Genomic DNA, 16,937 nt, shown 5'->3' on the forward strand with positions numbered 1-16,937 from the left:
GATTCTGTCAGGGTCCTCTGCCTCTTTATGTTTTGATTTCCACCTGTTGCAGGTTCCGTTGTAGTGGGAGCTGATTGCTTTGTGCCATGCACTTGGCTGGTCAGTGAAGACGGTGAGGTCTTATTTTTGTCTTTTTCTTTTTTCTTCTCGTCACTGTTTTCTTCCTGGATTTTGATGGCAGTGGTGCTCCCGATTTTAGCCTCTGCAGAGCTTAGATAACAGCACTGAGATTGGACATGGAGCTACAGTGCGTGGCTGCTGCTGCTGCTGCTGCTGCTGCTGCTGCTGCTGCTGCTGCTGCTGCTGCTGCTGCTGCTGCTGCTGCTGCTGCTGCTGCTGCGTTCCCTGGCAAATTAATAAATACTTGTCCTCGGTTTATAGAGTTATTGAGAGGAGCAGGTCGTTTTCAACTCATCTGCTGCGATCTCCACTTATCTTAGCTTAGATGGCTGGGTTTTACTAGCCAGCCAAGGAGCGTCCAAAAGTTTGGTCTGATTTGGACTCTTTCAGATTCTTGTTCTTGTCGTTTGTTTCCTGAGTGTGTTAAAAGAAAAAAAGGTTTATCTCCATTGAAACATAAAACAAGAATAATATTTTATTTTATTATTCTCTCTCTCTCCCTCTCTCTCTCTCTCTCTCTCGACGTTTTTTCGGTCAAAAAGTATCTGAAACAAAAAGCACGCACAGACATGAGGTCTCGCTTGAACCAGGACGTCAGTTTGATCAATATTGTACATATTACAGATGTAGAGATGTACATTTGGAGCAGAAATTAGTGAAACACTGTTGTCAATTTACTGAAAGTAGAACAACTTTGACACAATTTGATTTGTTTCAGGAGCGGGGCACTTTGTGACTTCATCATCTGAAGGTAAATAAGTCCAAGCTTCGTCTCTCGGAAGTCATTCGTATCGTAACGTGACTTGCGCCTTGTACACTTTATAGCGTTCACAGACAACTCACATAGACAGACAACCCGAGGCGATGCAGTTTGCAAAACCCCAACAACTATAATCGACATTTTCGCACCACAGAAAGTTCTCAGAACCTTGGAGGAACCGTCCCTTTCCTTTGTGTCTGCACTGCATGACCCAGGAATGATCGCAGTTGTTAAAGTTCTTGAGGGACATTTCAACTAAACGACACAAGAGGAACATTAAGTGACGTAAGTGTACAGTGATTGGTCCAGACATAAGTCCATGGTGATTGGTCGAACACATGAGAAAAAACATATGAAAAATAAGATACCTTATTTAAAGTAAACATGTCATTATTTATACACAATTTATTTCCAAATCATTTAATCGAAGTTAAGATGGTAGCTCAGGCGGTAGAGCTGGTGGTCTAGTAATCTAAAGGCTGCTGGTTGGATCCCAGGCTCCTCCTGCTAGCATGCTGTAGTGTCCTTGAGCAAGACACTTAACCCCTAATTGCTCCTGATGGCTGCGTCCGTCGGTGTTTGAACAATTGTAAGTCGCTTTGGATAAAAGCGTCTGCTGAATGTAATGTAAAAAAAACTTGCCCCAAACTCACAATGGACACGTTGGCTCAAGAGCAACCTACGATCACGAGGTTTTCCTCAGTGCGACCTGACCAAGTCCCATCCCCTTGGCCCACAGTGATGGAAGAACATGGTGGATCACCACTAGACTATCGTGCAGACCTCGTATCACAGTCTGGATAATCGATGCTGAGACGTCACACATCAACCTCTGAGAGCAGAGTTGTATTACCACAAGCATCACAGGCAGACGGCTGCTTTTTGTAACTTCTGCTGCGTTTCACAGAACCACAGAAAAATGTAATAAGTACCTAAAACGACTAAACTGGACACTGGTGTGTTGCTGCCTGCACATATATTTATTATTATTATTATTATTATTATTATTATTATTATTAATAATAATCAGAATCAGAATCAGAAGTACTTTAATAATCCCAGGGGGAAACTCCATACGAACTCTAGACAACAATGTACACACCTTGCTTGACTAGAAGGTTTGATGTTGTTCCCCTTCTGCATTCAAGTTACAAATAACCTCTTGAATCCTGAATCTTAAAGTTAATCTGAAGTAGAAACTGAGAAAGAACTGCTTTATATATTTTCTCCATTCCTTATGTTGCCATGACAGCACTGACAATGGTGTGATGTCATAAAGAGCAAGCCAATTAAGTAGGCTAGAAAAGTTGCACACAAAGTTGAAAAAAGTTAGTTTTCTTGGAACACAAATATTTGGTGGGAGGTTGTTATGATGGCAACAGAAGAAGGAGGGGGAATACACAGTATACTACAATACTACAGTGAGTGAGTTAAGTGGCTTTTATTTTTGCAGTGAGTGATGGCCAAAAGCAGTTCTACTTTTTGAGCTACAAGCATTCAAACCACATACACAGTCACATTTTACACTGTGTTCAAACAGTTTATTAGCTTCTCCTCCTACTCCCAATGCAAACATCTAAGGAATGGCATTTATACTTTTTGAGATATGGATTGTTTGTCAGCACATGCTCCTCCATATAGGTCAATGGGAGACCCCGCTGGCACATATATTCACAAGCACGCACACACACACAAACACACACACACACACACACACACACACACACACTGTTGAGAAACTGTGGTTTAGATTTCACTTTGGGACAGATGAGTTTTAGCCATCATTTGTATTAATTTATTCTGTTACGGATGTAGTCTACCACAGCAATGTTGAGCTGGAAAGAAAAGCAAATTTTTGGCACTTTAACATTTAAACTGCCTACTGGACACTCTAAATCAGTGGTTCTCAACGTGGGGTCCGGGTACTCCCATTCGTACTTCAAATGGTTCCAGGGGTCCTCAGCTAAATGATTAAAAGTGAAACTTCACGATTATTACATTTACAAGAAATTTGCACTTTTAGATACTAAAATAAAACTGTTTTGACCAAAGTTTCCCTCTTAACTCTATAACTATAACATAGACCGGTATGGAAGTTTGGACTAAACCCCATCTAACAATGATAATGCCTATGTTGTTTAACATGTGTGTGTATATATGCAAGTATTTTTTTTCAATCATTAGCATTATAAGGGTTGTGTCTGTGTGTGTGTGTGTGTGTGTGTGTGTGTGTGTATGTGTGTGTGTGTGTGTGTGTGTCCCTTTATATATATATATATATATATATATATATATATATATATATATATAGATATGTTTTTTGTGAAATATTTGTTACGTTATATATGGGGAATATCAGTTAATGTGTTCAGTTCACTGGGTGAAGGCGGCTTGGCTGCTCCGCTCACTGCCTGTGCGTAGCTCTGCTTGTGGGACAGTGGCTCTTGCTGTGTCGCTGTGTGAAGGAGAGGAGGTGGCGTGGCCTGGGGTGGCTGTAAGTGAGTTGGAGGGGACTGTGGTGGGTGCTGGGCTTGGCGGTGCTGGACCAGGCGATGTTGTGGTTGGGGTGTCCTGAGTGGCCCAGCATGGGGTCTCAGTGGTCTCAGAGGGGTGAGAGTTGTCCTTCTGTTCCTGGGTGAAGGGGCGGTGTTGCGGTTCAGCGCAACATCCTTCAGGGTCTTGGCGAAGATGGGGACTGTCTTTTTGTAGAGGTGGACATGGTCATACAGACAGTCCAAGTCCAGGGTTGGATGGTGGGCCAAGTGTACGTTGGCCTTCTGGGCACAATGCATCGTCAGGCTGGCATTTATCCCCTGGATGGTGTCAGGGTGGAAGTCTTTCCGCTGTAGAAGGGTGGATACGACAATCCGGCAGTTGGGGAAATTTGTGGAGGCCTTCTCAATCACTTCCCTGAGTGAAATGGCCACTCGCTCCTGCTGGGCCCTCAGGTCGTTTGTGCCGGTGTGGATGATGATATGGCTTGGCGAGCCAAGCTGGGCCTCCGTTAGCAGCTCCAGGGCTTTCTCTGTTTTCGGGCACCACTTCTTCTCCACTTGATGGTGTGGGAACAATTTGCTCTCTTCAATAAATTTCCCATTGGAGTCAATCAACAGCACGATCTTGGCTCTGGAATGGGTGCCGTGGGAGTTGGGCTGCGGCAGGGTAGTGGGGTAGGGGGAGGTAGATTGGGGTGGAGGTGTTGTGGAGCCAGATTGGCCTTGCTGGTTGGGAATGGATGGGTTCAGAGGCCTGATTGGGCTGGCGGTGGTGGAGGAAAGAGAGTCTGGTGGCTCCTGATGAGGTGCTGTGGCTTCCTCCGCCTGGCAGTGCGCTGAGTGGAGCTGGAGGTGCTCCTGTAGTTTGTCTAATTCCATCTCGTTTTTCAGCAGCTTCTCCTTTAACGTTTCTAGCTCTTTCTTATTTCTCTTTCTTTCTTTCTGTAGCTCCCACACATCTTCAGTTAGGTCAGCCAGTTGTTTTACTTGGTTGTCTCTCTCCTTTTGGGCGTTCCTCAGATGTACCGCCAGACTGTTGTTCTGCTCTATCATGGTGGCTACAAGCTCTTCTAAGGACGGGCTGTCCGGTTGATGCTTCTGTAGCTCTTCCCTTAGTTGGACCAGTTCTACCTGGAGCTTAGTAAACTGGTCCTTCAGGAGGGCCATGGTGTGGAGGACCTGAGCCTGCTCTGAGAAAGAGGGGAACTTCTCTCTGTCTGATGGCTCAGCGGTGGGGCAGCTGGCTGGGGAGGTGCTGACTTTACTTTCCTGGGTGAAGAGCAGAGAGGTGGTTGTGTTTCTGACCACCTGGTTGGAAGGGGCTTCATTGAGGTTTATTTTTTCCCTCAGAACCATATCTTTTATGCATTGATATTGAGTTTCGAATTGTCGCAGGTTGTCCCGCACCAAGACAGCCCTATTTTTGTACAGGTTGATGGTGGGCATGATGCTGTCAGGGTCCTCTGCTTCACTGACTTTTAATTTCCACCCATTGCAGATTTCCTCTTTTTGTACAAACCTGTAGTTGAGGCTCTCGGCACTGAGGTTAGACATGGTACCCACAGTGGGTGGGGGAGGGGCTGCCGCTGCTGCTGCTCCCTTGCCTGGGCAACTGTTTGTTTAAGCTGGAAAGAAAGGTGGTGTGTCCCCCGTTTTATATCCAGTGAACTAGCTCTGTTCATTAGTAACGCACATCAAATAACGATAACAAAAAAATACTTGTAATCAGTTTGTAGAGTTGCTGAGAGGAGCAGATTGTCTGCTGTTCTTTGATCAGCTCTGGTAAGTGTTACGTTAGCTTGGATGGTGATCCAAAGAACTTTTCAAATCTTGATCAGTTTGAATATATTGAGTTTAGGGTTTCTTTTGCTGTGGAGCCTTTCTGTAGATTCACGTTTCTTGTCTTAGCTTATGTGAAAGTTAGGCAAGGTACCTTGCCTAACAAGGAGCGTTGACGTTGTTCTGCATCTGCATTCAGGTTAATCTAAAGTAGACCTGAGGAAGACCTTGCTTTATATACTTTCTCAGAATTCCATATAATTCCATATGTGCCATGGGAACCCTGTCAATGGTGTGATGTCATAAAGAGTCAGAGAGACGCCTCCTCCACTGACCACCTGATGGAGGAGGGTTCGTTTGCTTTCGAGACCAACAGCGGCACTCCTGCTACAGCTGGAACTCTGCTTATGTTAGAAAGATAAAGACACTGGGAATCATTTTGTTAAGGATGTCGTTTCTTGGTGAATGTGATGTGTTGATGAATGAAGGAGCGACCGCTGACGCTGACTTGATTAAAATAATAGTTTTATTACACAAATCAGCATCAAACCAGACTTACCTAGGACGTCTAGGAGAGACCCGAGCCGGATGGAATCTCCCAAGTGGCGCTCGGCACTTGCTTTCAAAGCTGTACAGAGACAACATACTATATCTAGTACCAACCCATAGGTGCCCGCTCGGCCTCTGTCTTGCCATAAATCTAAAGATTTCCTCCTCTGGTCAAGCTGGAAGAATGAACACAATTCCCTTTCCCAGAGGGCCTCTGAATAGACCCGTTGTTTTCGTTCTCCGTATGACATAGAGGCAATAAATCTACAGTAAGGTACGTTACTATTATTCCCGCACTATATCTCAGCTTTGGGAGCTCAGTGACCTATTCACCTCAAACCTTCCAGACACCTCAAGGACATCATGTCTGTCTGGCACCAAGCCCATGCTTACAAAACTGATTCCCGCAGACTTTCTTAATTCTACCCAATATATGGTAGAGAACTTTACCCTTCTAAGTAGAGCTGATGCTAGATTCAAATTGGGGGCTGACAAAGGTGTGAGTACAGTAAAAGACAGAGAAAACTTTAATGTAATTTGATCAGCTTATTAGCATGTATGAGATCCCTAGAAAGCACTATTTCAAATACCTAGTCATATTTTTACAAATTCACTGCTCAGAGTAGCAGCAGCACCCTCATCTGCAAATTATTATTATTATTATTATTATTGTTATTATTATTATTATTATTATTTAATAATAATAAACTAGCCACTGGGGGTGCAAAAGACAATGTTTCATCAGTGCCTGTCCCAAGCCCGAATGAAGAAGAAGAGAAGAATCTTCAATTGTCACGCAACACACCACACTACAACACATGCATACACACACACACACATGCACATGCTTTGGATAGTGGCCGGTGAATTGAGGCCTCTGCATTTGACCCATCCTGGCTTGTCCTTCCTCCAGGGAGCAGCCAGGAGCGGTGGGCAGCATTCGTCGACGAATAGAGAGGGTTGCGTCAGGAAGGGCATCAGGCGTAAAAACCCTGCCAAATCAAATATGCGGACAAGATTTCCATACCAGATCGGTCGAGGGCCGGGTTAACAACGACCGCCACTGGTGCCGTTAGCCAACAGGGTGCCAGTGGAAATTGTGCTACTGTCGGCCGAAAAGAAGTGGAAGAATAGGGGGAAGGCGTGTCCAGAGACAGCAGGAGAGGAAGAAGCGTAGGAGAGTAGAGTTGAGAGTAAGAGCTTTGAACGTTGGCCCTATGAGGGTAGAGAGAGAGAGCTGGCTGACATGATGGAGAGAAGGAAGGTAGATGTACTATGTGTACAAGAGACCAGGTGGAAGGGGAGTAAGACCAGGAGTATTGGAGCCGGATACAAACTGTTCTACCATGCAGTGGATGGCAGGAGAAATGGGGTAGGGATAGTCTTGAAGGAAGAATATGTCCAGAGTGTTTTGGAGGTGACGAGAGCATCAGACAGAGTGAGGAACATGAAGCTGGAAATTGGTGGGGTGATAATGAATGTTGTCAGTGCATATGCTCCCCACGTGGGGTGTGAGATGGAAGAGAAAGAAGAATTCTTTAGTGAGTTGGATGTAGTGGTGGAGAGCGTTCCTAAGGTAGTAAGAGTGGTCGTTGGAGCAGATCTCAATGGGCATGTTGGCGAAGGGAACAGAAACATAAGTGACGAGAAAGTGATGGGTAGGTATGGTGTCAAGGAGAGGAATGTGGAAGGACAGATGATGGTGTATTTCACGAAAAGGATGGAATTGGCTGTTGTGAATACGTATTTCAAGAAGAGGGTGGAACACAGGGTGACATACAAGAGTGGAGGAAGGTGCACACAGGTTGACTACATCTTATGCAGGAGGTGCAATCTGAAAGAGATTAGTGATGGTTGGGGAGTGTGTTGCTAGGCAGCATCGGATGGTGGTCTGTAAGATGACTCTGAGGCCAAGATGAGGAAGAGAGTGAAAGAAGAGCCAAAGATAAAATGGTGGAAGTTGAAAAAGGAGATGTGTTGCATGCAATTTAGGGAAGAGGTAAGGCAGGCAATAGGTGGGAATGAATGGTTACCAGATGACTGGGAAACGACTGCAGAAGTGGTGAGGGAGACGGCCAAGAAGGTACTCGGTGTATCATGCAGGAAGAGGAAGGAAGACATGGACTCTTGGTAGTGGAATGAAGAAGTACTGGAGAGCATAGAGCAGAAGAGGTTGGCGAAGAAGAAATGGGATAGTCAGAGAGATCAAGAAAGTAGACAGGAGTACAAGCTGATGTAGTGCAAGGCGAAGAGAGAAGTGGCAAAAGAAAAGGAAAAAGTATACGACGAGTTGTATGAGAGGACGGAAAGTAAGGAAGGAGAAAAGGACTTTTACAGATTGGCAAGACAAGGGACCAAGCTGGGAAGGATGTACAGCAGGTTAGGGTAATGAAGGATAATGATGGGAATGTGCTGACTAGTGAGGAGAGAGTGTTGAGAAGGTGGAAGGAGTACTTTGAGGAGTTGATGAATGAAGAAAATGAGAGGGAGAGAAGAGTGGATGATGTGGGGATTGTGGATCAAGAAGTGCAGCAAATTAGCAAGGATGAGGTGGGAACAGCATTAAAGAAGATGAAGAGTGGAAAGGCAGCTGGCCCAGATGACATACCTGTGGAAGCATGGAAATGTTTAGGTGAGATGGCAGAGGTGTTCCTAACGAGACTGTTTAACACCATCCTGGAAATTGAGAGGATTACATTACATTAAGCAGATGCTTTCATCCAAAGCGACTTACAATTATTCAAACACCGACGGACGCAGCCATCAGGAGCATTTAGGGGTTAAGGGAGATGTACAGAACTGTAGTAACTACAGGGGAATAAAGTTGATCAGCCACAGCATGAAGCTATGGGAAAGGGTAGTGGAGACTAGGTTAAGAGGAGAGGTGGGGATCAGCGAGCAGCAGTATGGTTCTTCCAGTATGGTCATGCCAGGAAAGAGTACTACAGATGCAATGTTTGCTTAAAGAATGCAGATGGAAAAGTACAGGGAAGGCCAAAGGGAGTTGCACTGCGTCTTTGTGGATTTAGAGAAAGCGTATGATAGGGTGTCAAGAGAGGAAGTGTGGTATTGCATGAGGAAGTCGGGGGTGGTAGAGAAGTACGTAGGAGTGGTACAGGATCGGTATGAGGGCAGTCAGACAGTAGTAAGGTGTGCAGTAGGTGTGATGAAGGCATTCAAAGTGGAGGAGGGATTGCATCAAGGATTAGCTCTGAGCCTTTTCTTGTTTGCAATGGTGATGGACAAGTTAACAGATGAAATCAGGCAGGAGTCTCCGTGATGTTGCAGACCTATGATGTTCGCGGATGACATTGTGATCTGTAGTGAGAGTAGGGAGCAGGTTGAGGGGAGCCTGGAGAAGTGGAGGCATGCATTAGAGAGAAGAGGAATGAAAGTCAGCAGGAGTAAGACAGAATACATGTGCCTGAATGGGAGGGAGGGCGGCGAAAAGCTGAGAATGCAAGGAGTGGAGATGGAGAAGGCAGGTGAGTTCAAGTACTTGGGGTCGACCATCCAAAGCAGCAGAGAGTGCGGGAGAGAGGTGAAGAAGAGAGTACAGGCAGGGTGGAGTGGGTGGAGAAGAGTGTCCGGAGTGATCTGTGACAGAAGGTTTCCAGCAAGAGTGATGGGGAAGGTCTACAAGACGGGAGTGAGACCAGCTATGTTGTACGGTTTAGAAGCGGTGGCACAGATAAAAAGGCAGGTGGCTAAACTGGAGGTGGCAGAGTTGAGAATGTTAAGATTTTCATTGGGAGCGACAAGGATGGACAGGATCAAGAATGAATACATTAGAGGGACAGCTCAGGTTGGACAGTTTGGTGGAAAAGTGAGAGAGGCCAGACTGAGATGGTTTGTGTGTAGGAGAGATGAGAGTTACATTGGGAGACGGATGCTGAGGATGGAGCTGCCAGGCAAGAGGAAAAGAGGAAGGCCAAAGAGAAGGTTTATGGATGTGGTGAGGGAGGACATGCAGGCGGTTGGTGTAAGGGAGGAAGATGCGAAAAACAGAAAGTATTGGAGACAGATGATCCGCTGTGGCGACCCCTAACAGGAGCAGCTGAAAGAAAAAGATTATTATTATTATTATTATTATCCAAACTGTCTAGAAATGTTGCGAATTCAAACAACTCCTGTCAAGTTATGACTCAATTAAACCCTAAGCAGTAGAGATGGGACTCTTTTTACTGACTCGAGTTATTATGAGTCACTAGTTAAAGAGAGTCGGGTTTTCAAGTCACTCGAGTCACCGAGTCACGAGTCAGTCACCCAGGGCTTGGGGAATCCCCCACCGGCATACGCAGCAGACTTTCGTCGGCCAAGCCAGATGACTTACAGTTTAGTCCTCCACCAACTTGAATGGGATAAAATCGTTTAATGGTGCAGCTCTTCTAGACTTTCGAAATGTTATCGGCCCGAATGGATCAAATCTGAGTAGTGAAGCGTCATTTTGCGGGGGTTGTGACGCCAACGACGACTGACAACTGAACCAACAAGTTCGCAACCGGAGTCACTGACTCGAGGCTACTGACTCGGGTTGTGAATCACTCACTTATTCAGACTTGCAGACCTTGACTTCAGCTCCGAGCTAGGAGAGTGAGTTGGGCGGGGCTCGGGGCTGGAAGAGCGACTCGAGCGAGTACGAGAGCGAGTTGAAACAAGCACCAAAGTGGTTTATTTTCTCACAGGGATAGGTTAATACAGTAATTTACTTGCTACATGTCCACAAATACAGTTAATATACTGTAAGAGCTGCACAATATTGCGAGTGACACGTTGCCTCGCTAGCAGCAGGTAGGAGAGGCGAGTCAGTGAACGAGTTAGTGGAGACGAGGATTCGTCACTCCAGAGTCAGTAAAAGTTGTTTGTTTTGAAATATTCGTTCAACCTGCACATCACTACGGAGCAGTAACTTTGCAATAAATGGAGATCAGACAGGGTCGACAGGCTTATGGCCTCAAATTGGGAACGCCAATGCAGACCATGTATACAACATCTATTAAACCACGCTGTTCAGTGTAACAGCGGCAACCATCACACTTCTGTCATCCTCTTATTGTCGGCATTAGTAGTTAAACTTCTACATTATTTCATATCCAAGACATTAGCACCATTAGTATGTATTGTTTTGATTATGGTTTTACTGTTCTCTCTCCAACCATAGTATAATCACTAATAATGAACCCAACTCAGTCACCGCAAGTACAGACCAAATGCAGTAACTTCATATTTCACACCCTGCACTGTGAGGAACTGCAAAATTGTATCATGATAAGATTGTCTTGGTTTTATCCCGATTAAATGCTAAGATGCTAAATATTATGATTTGATATTGTCTGGTTCTCTCAAAATGTATTTGATTGTGGACAATTTAAAAAAAAAGTCCCTGTACAATTGAGTTGGACAGTCACGGATGCAGGATTTACACTAACTCCCATCATCTCTTAGAACAAAATAGAAAAAGAAAAGTTTTGCATTGAAGCTGTCTTTAATGGAATCATTCAAAGTCAACATCATTTATCATCGTCACTACATCCATTCTTTCTGAGGAGGGAAAAAAAAACATTGGAACATTGAAATAAATATGGCTTCAATTCCTTTTTGTCAACATTCACAGCATGACAAATCATCATCAGCTTGTTCATGGCCTGAAAACACTTGCGTTGTTGGTAGGCCATTCTGTGATTATTGCCGAAAGCCTTACTCTATAGCTTTTAAGTCATTTCATACACCGCATTGTGTTCACTGTATTGTTGTGAAATACATGTCTGCAAACCTCCAGATGCCAATGCAGTTTTCCTGGGCAGAGCTGGTTCTGGAGGAAATCACAGCATACTTCAGCTAATAATATCAAGCACGGAGGTAATTCCAGAAGCTCCACCACGTTCTCCATCACCACAGGGATGGAACGAGCATTGCATGCTCCACGACGATGTCTGTCGAAACACCGAGGACCGAGGACTCTTTTCTTCGTGGGCCAAGCCACTGGTAAAGAGAGCCCTGTGGGAGGAGTTTGAGCTTATCAGACACAGACTGTCTCATTTCGGTATTTCCTTATCTCAAGACTTTTTTGTCGATGATTTCCATACATGAATGGGAGGAGCCTTAAAGAACAGTAATCTACATGTAATATCACATTATATTACCACCAGTGTTGGGGTCATTACTCAAAAAACAAATGTATTACACAGCACTAGTTACTTTAAAAAAAGTAATTCCTTACTTTACCTAAAACTCCCTGTACAAAGTAATTCATTACACTGCTGTTACATTACTTTTGCGTTACTGAGATACATTATTACGTAATTGCCACACAGTTGGGCCCCCAGGGCCTATGTAGACCACATGCACAATGCGCTGGCCTGCGGGTGGGCAGGGGGCGGCGGTGAGAGGGGCCCTCCGTGCCACGGGCAGTGGCTTATCTTTAACTAAGATTTAAATGTTGTATGCAAGTGTTATGCATGATTGTTCAGTGTTGTTCACTTGTTATAATTGTTTGTTTATGTTTTAGGGAATTAAACTGTGATGGACATTGCTGTTTGGTTTGATGACTTCAGCGTTCATTCAATGTTGATGAAGTTTTGATATCACAGTTGGGTTGGCTAATAAAGAGACTGCCAAAGGAAACTCCGTCTCATAGAAGTTAAGTAGGCTAATGTAATTAACGAAGAAAGACTTATCGTCTGATAAGTACCTGTAATGTGACTTAGTGGAACTGTTAAGTGTTACATTACTGTAACACTGCAGACAAATGACATTGATTACAGCCTAATGATTACCAGTCATAAAAAAATCACAGCCCGAGTTGTAGGCATGTTTCAGTCACACTGGGGCCAAGATGCCAATACAGCTAAAATTTCCACGAGGAGAGAAAACTAACCTGATCTTAACCTTAGTGATAAACTAGGGTTAGTGACCCACCTCAAGTACTCTCTGCAGCCATTCAGGACGTTCTTGCAAGCGTTGGATTACTCCACGTATTCCACTGTGATCACTATGTAGTAACACACTCCAGCCGCAGTTTGTTCGTCACTGTCTAAGCTGTCGCGCTGAATGTCCGTTCCATGCGGTTCGATTTGGGAGAAGCTTCAGATCAATTCAATGCCTTGAAGGCTCTTAATGTGTCTGACACAAGCTCTAGTTTCACTCAATGTGAAATCCCGGTAGAGACTGTTTGCTCCTTTTTTAAAATTATTTTTTTCTTTTATTCTTTATTAGGCCTAGCAAAAAAGAAAAAAAATACAGCAAGATCGGGAATTGGAAAGATGAGTATGCAGTCATATCTTCTTCTGGCCAGGAAAGGGCTTTAGAAGACCTCGTAGCTGTTTCTTGCGGTCGTTCACACATCCCAGGTGGGTGTTGGCGGTGAAACAGGAGCTACCCAGTCTCCCTAAGCTAGTGTCCTCTCTGGAGACGGGCCCATCGTTCCACATGAGGTCATAGCCTCCCACCCTCTTCTCTTTGCCAGTCAGCCTTCCCTCCATATCCACTATGTGTAGTGTGTCTTCCAGCAGCTGGTGCTTCAGTTCATAATCCTCTGGGCTGCTCGCTGTGAAGGACGGAGAGGCATTCACCTCGATTAACCAGGGTTTGAGGTTCTGATCCAGCAGAATGTCATATCCGTAGAGCTCAAAGCAGTGCTTGTCATTGATAATGATCTTCTGCACACTCTGCAGGCTTCGGACGAAGATATTGTCTATGTCCGTAAACACGGCCTCCACCGTCTCTGAGCCGTGTTTGGCGGTCAGGTACCTTCGAAGCTGTTGTATCTGCCACTTGCATCCCTTTTCAGGATCGTAGTCCGGTGCTGTTTTCTGAACAGCCACATTGGTGAGGTGCACATACTGATCGTCGAGGCTGCAAAGGGAGAACCGGGTGTTTGAGAAGCGAGCAAAGCCATCTCGATACAACCAGGCTTTCAGGGGGATGTATGAGGTTACCAGCACATAGACACGCAGATCAAATTTTCTACCACTGATGAGGTAGGGGTTTTCTATATAGCGCTGTACCACATAGCTTTCCACCGGAGTGTCATTCTTCTGTTCCTCTGGACGGGAGCCATCCTTTTTCCAATCGGTGATGTCTTTGAGTTTCCTGAACAGAAAAATACCTTTCCCTTGAGATCTTGCCACCGGTTTCATTATCCAGGTACTGCCTGGGCTTCTTTTGAACTCCTCAACAAAGATGTAATATTCGCTGGGCAGTTCAAAGGTGCGGGGAAAAAAGTCACATCTGGATGCTTCCATTCCGCCAGCTTCTCTTTCTAGGATTTTGCGATACCTTTTCAGGTTTTTAACCATGAGGTTTTTCCAGGTCAGCTCATAATGGTTGCGAAAGTGGCATATTCTGACATGCTCCTCCATGAAGGAATGATCAAAATTTTCTCTCAACCAGGAAACATCACACCAGTTAAAGTCCCACTCTCCATCATCTTTGACTTCAACCCAGCCTGGTCTTTGCTGCAGGACATCCTGTATGGTGTTAAGAAGTCCACATTTATATCGGACACAGGTTTTTTCATCCCGCTCGCTTCTTTTTTGGTGGCCATGTTGACCCTGGTCTTTCGGCTGCACGGGGTCCTTCTGGTCCTTCTGGTCCTTCTGGTCCTTCTGGTCCTTCTGGTCTTTCTGGTCCTTCTGGTCTTTCCGGTCCTGGTTCCCACAGCACTCTGTCAGCTCCTTCTTCTCCCTCCTCTCCTGTTCTTTGTCAGAGTGTCGCTCACGACCTTCCCTGTTCTCCTTGTCTTGAGATCGGGAAGTGCCAGCTTTGGACTTGGGTTCCAGTTGGGATTTGGATTCCTCTGCCAGGACTTGCTTCACTGCCTCCTCGCTGGACATCTTGCCAAGGCAGCACTTGGCAATGGCCTGCAGAAGCTCGTTGGTCTTCTCAGGCTCGTGGCCGGCCACGATACGTGAAGGCTTGACCGACAGTATCTCTCCGCTCACCATCACCACTACATCTATGGCCTTCTGCAGGAAGGTGATTTTCGCGTCTTTATCCTTTACATTGCCAGATTTCAGCTCGTTCTCTCCATATAGGCCTTTCATGAAGCCAGTAGTCGTGATCACCTCGCTCAGAATGTCGTGCAAGTATCTAAATGGAGGTTTGCTGAGCAGCTTCTCAGTGAGCGGGGTTTTCTTTAACACTCTCCCCAGAGTGTCCTGGGTTTTCTTCAACACCACTCCGTTCATGGTTAAAACTACTGATGATGAAAAGACACTTCATGGCAGATACAACTAAACATTGAAGTATGCAGTAAGTCCATACTTAGTTTAGCATCAGTGTCCAATGTTAAATCTAAACGATATCAACCATTAGTTGATAGGGAGCCCCGAACCACAACGCAGGCCACCATATAGCCACACCCAAATAGCACATACCACAATCATCTCGCAAACCCTAGTCTTGTGTTAGTTGCTTGTTTTTAATAATTGGCAATAATAATTAATAAGTGGCATTGATGGTTTGCTATGTTGAGTTAAGATATTGAGATCATTAAAGTGATACAAGTTGGTGGCTCTATTATTTGTATTTTCAGTGCTTTGGGTGTTGTTGTCTGATGGTCCCTTTATGTGCGGACTTATTATTATTGCCTATATTATTATTAAATATATCAATGCAATTCTGCAGCACACTTTACCATGTATCCTCATTCAGTTACAAGCTATGTCATTGTCGTAAATCTGTCTCCATTTACATTTTCTATGACTAAGTATTAATCTATTATTATTAACTCTTACTAGATTCACTCTAGACAATAATACCTTGCTTGACTGCAAGTTATTTCTGTGGTGAATTCACTGATTAACTCTTCTTGTGTTTGTGTGTGTGCGCGTGTGTGTCACTGGCCGGTGAAAAAGAGCTTTATATACAGAATTCCAGATGTTGCCATGACAACTTGGACAACAGTGTGATGTCATAAAAAGTGAGCCAGTTAAGTAAAAACCAGAAAAGTCACATGACTTTTTTTCGCAATGCAAACGATTGAGTGGGGTATTGTTGCTAAGGCAACAGAAAAAGGCAGAATATTCCGTAAAATGAGTGACTTATTTTTTACAGCGAGCGAGTTTTGCGGCAATTTTTATAGATACTGATGGGACTCTCTGAAAGTCATTTTTTAAATGTATTTTGCATGGCAAATTACCTTGTAATGGAGATGACCTTAACAAATATCGATCACGTGATTTCCTTATCCATTTCCATATCTATGGAAGATTCAAAATGCAAAGTAGTTCAATTAAATTAAAGGGACGCTGCCACCACCTTTGATTTCCCGGTATGGCCTGATGTCAGATTTTGAAGGATCTGACACCTGCACTGATGGACAGATGCAAAAATATTACTTTATTAATTCATAGTTACTTTACAAAAAGGGTTTACGATGGGTGGAAGCTGAAAATGAGTACAAGACTTCAATGGGGACAGCGATACGATGGCTTCACGGCTAGGATGATGCACCCCACACAAGAGCTTTACAACCAGCTTCATCACACGTAACAACCATGAGACACCCTAGACACCCTAGCTAAACCTCTTACAGCAACACACACTACTGGTGGAAGACGCCAACTGAACCCGCACGGTGAAGTCACAGCAAACCCACACATTAAGGTAAGACCCTTTACCTGGACCTAGAGCAAGCTGCCAGTACCCGGTACCCCTACCGGGTACCTACCCTCTTAAAATACCCACGGTTAAAATACATACATAAATAAACATTGACATACAACTACATTCAGAAATTCTGTAGTCTCGACGCAGAGATCAGCAGCGGAGGCGACCAGCAACAGGTTGCTTACCAGTCCCAAATGTGCTGAAGAGCGGCGGACTCTGCCCTCCTCAAGCCCCACTTCAACTACAGTGTTGCCAAGTCCCAGTTTTCCCGAGGAATTGGGCTACTTTTGACGTGATTTTGTTGTTGCGGTTTAGGTAGACCGATTTTGCATGCAGATTTCATGTGTTGCGCTCCCAGGAAGGGAGTGTCCCGCCATCCCCAGTCTGTATTGTGACATCATAGCATTGGGACGACAGTGTGACATCAGAACACAGGCAGATAACGTAGCCAGACAGAGACACACGCAGTCAATCTGATCGCGCCTCAGACTCGGACCAACATGTCCTTCCATCTGCCTTGTCGTTGCCCTTGAGAGAGCACAATCTGTGAGTGTATTCAAGTAACTCGTGAATGCATACAATGTAGGAGTTATGACAATGTATTAACAGGTTATTTTCATCTG

General features: G+C 44.7%; 1 protein-coding gene across 1 annotated transcript; it reads right to left on the bottom strand.

The window, feature by feature from the left end:
* Positions 1-12,977: 12,977 nt before the first annotated feature.
* On the bottom strand, positions 12,978-14,891 carry LOC307245765 (putative tubulin polyglutamylase TTLL9; the record flags this gene model as incomplete). The annotated part of the gene is made up of 1 exon (XM_080021433.1): positions 12,978-14,891. The coding sequence occupies one exon, from the start codon at positions 14,889-14,891 to the stop codon at positions 12,978-12,980; it is 1,914 nt and encodes a 637-aa protein (XP_079877559.1).
* Between the last annotated feature and the right edge of the window lie 2,046 nt (positions 14,892-16,937).

The sequence above is a fragment of the Zeus faber genome (assembly GCF_960531495.2).
Source record: "Zeus faber genome assembly, chromosome: 1".
NCBI lineage: Eukaryota > Metazoa > Chordata > Actinopteri > Zeiformes > Zeidae > Zeus > Zeus faber.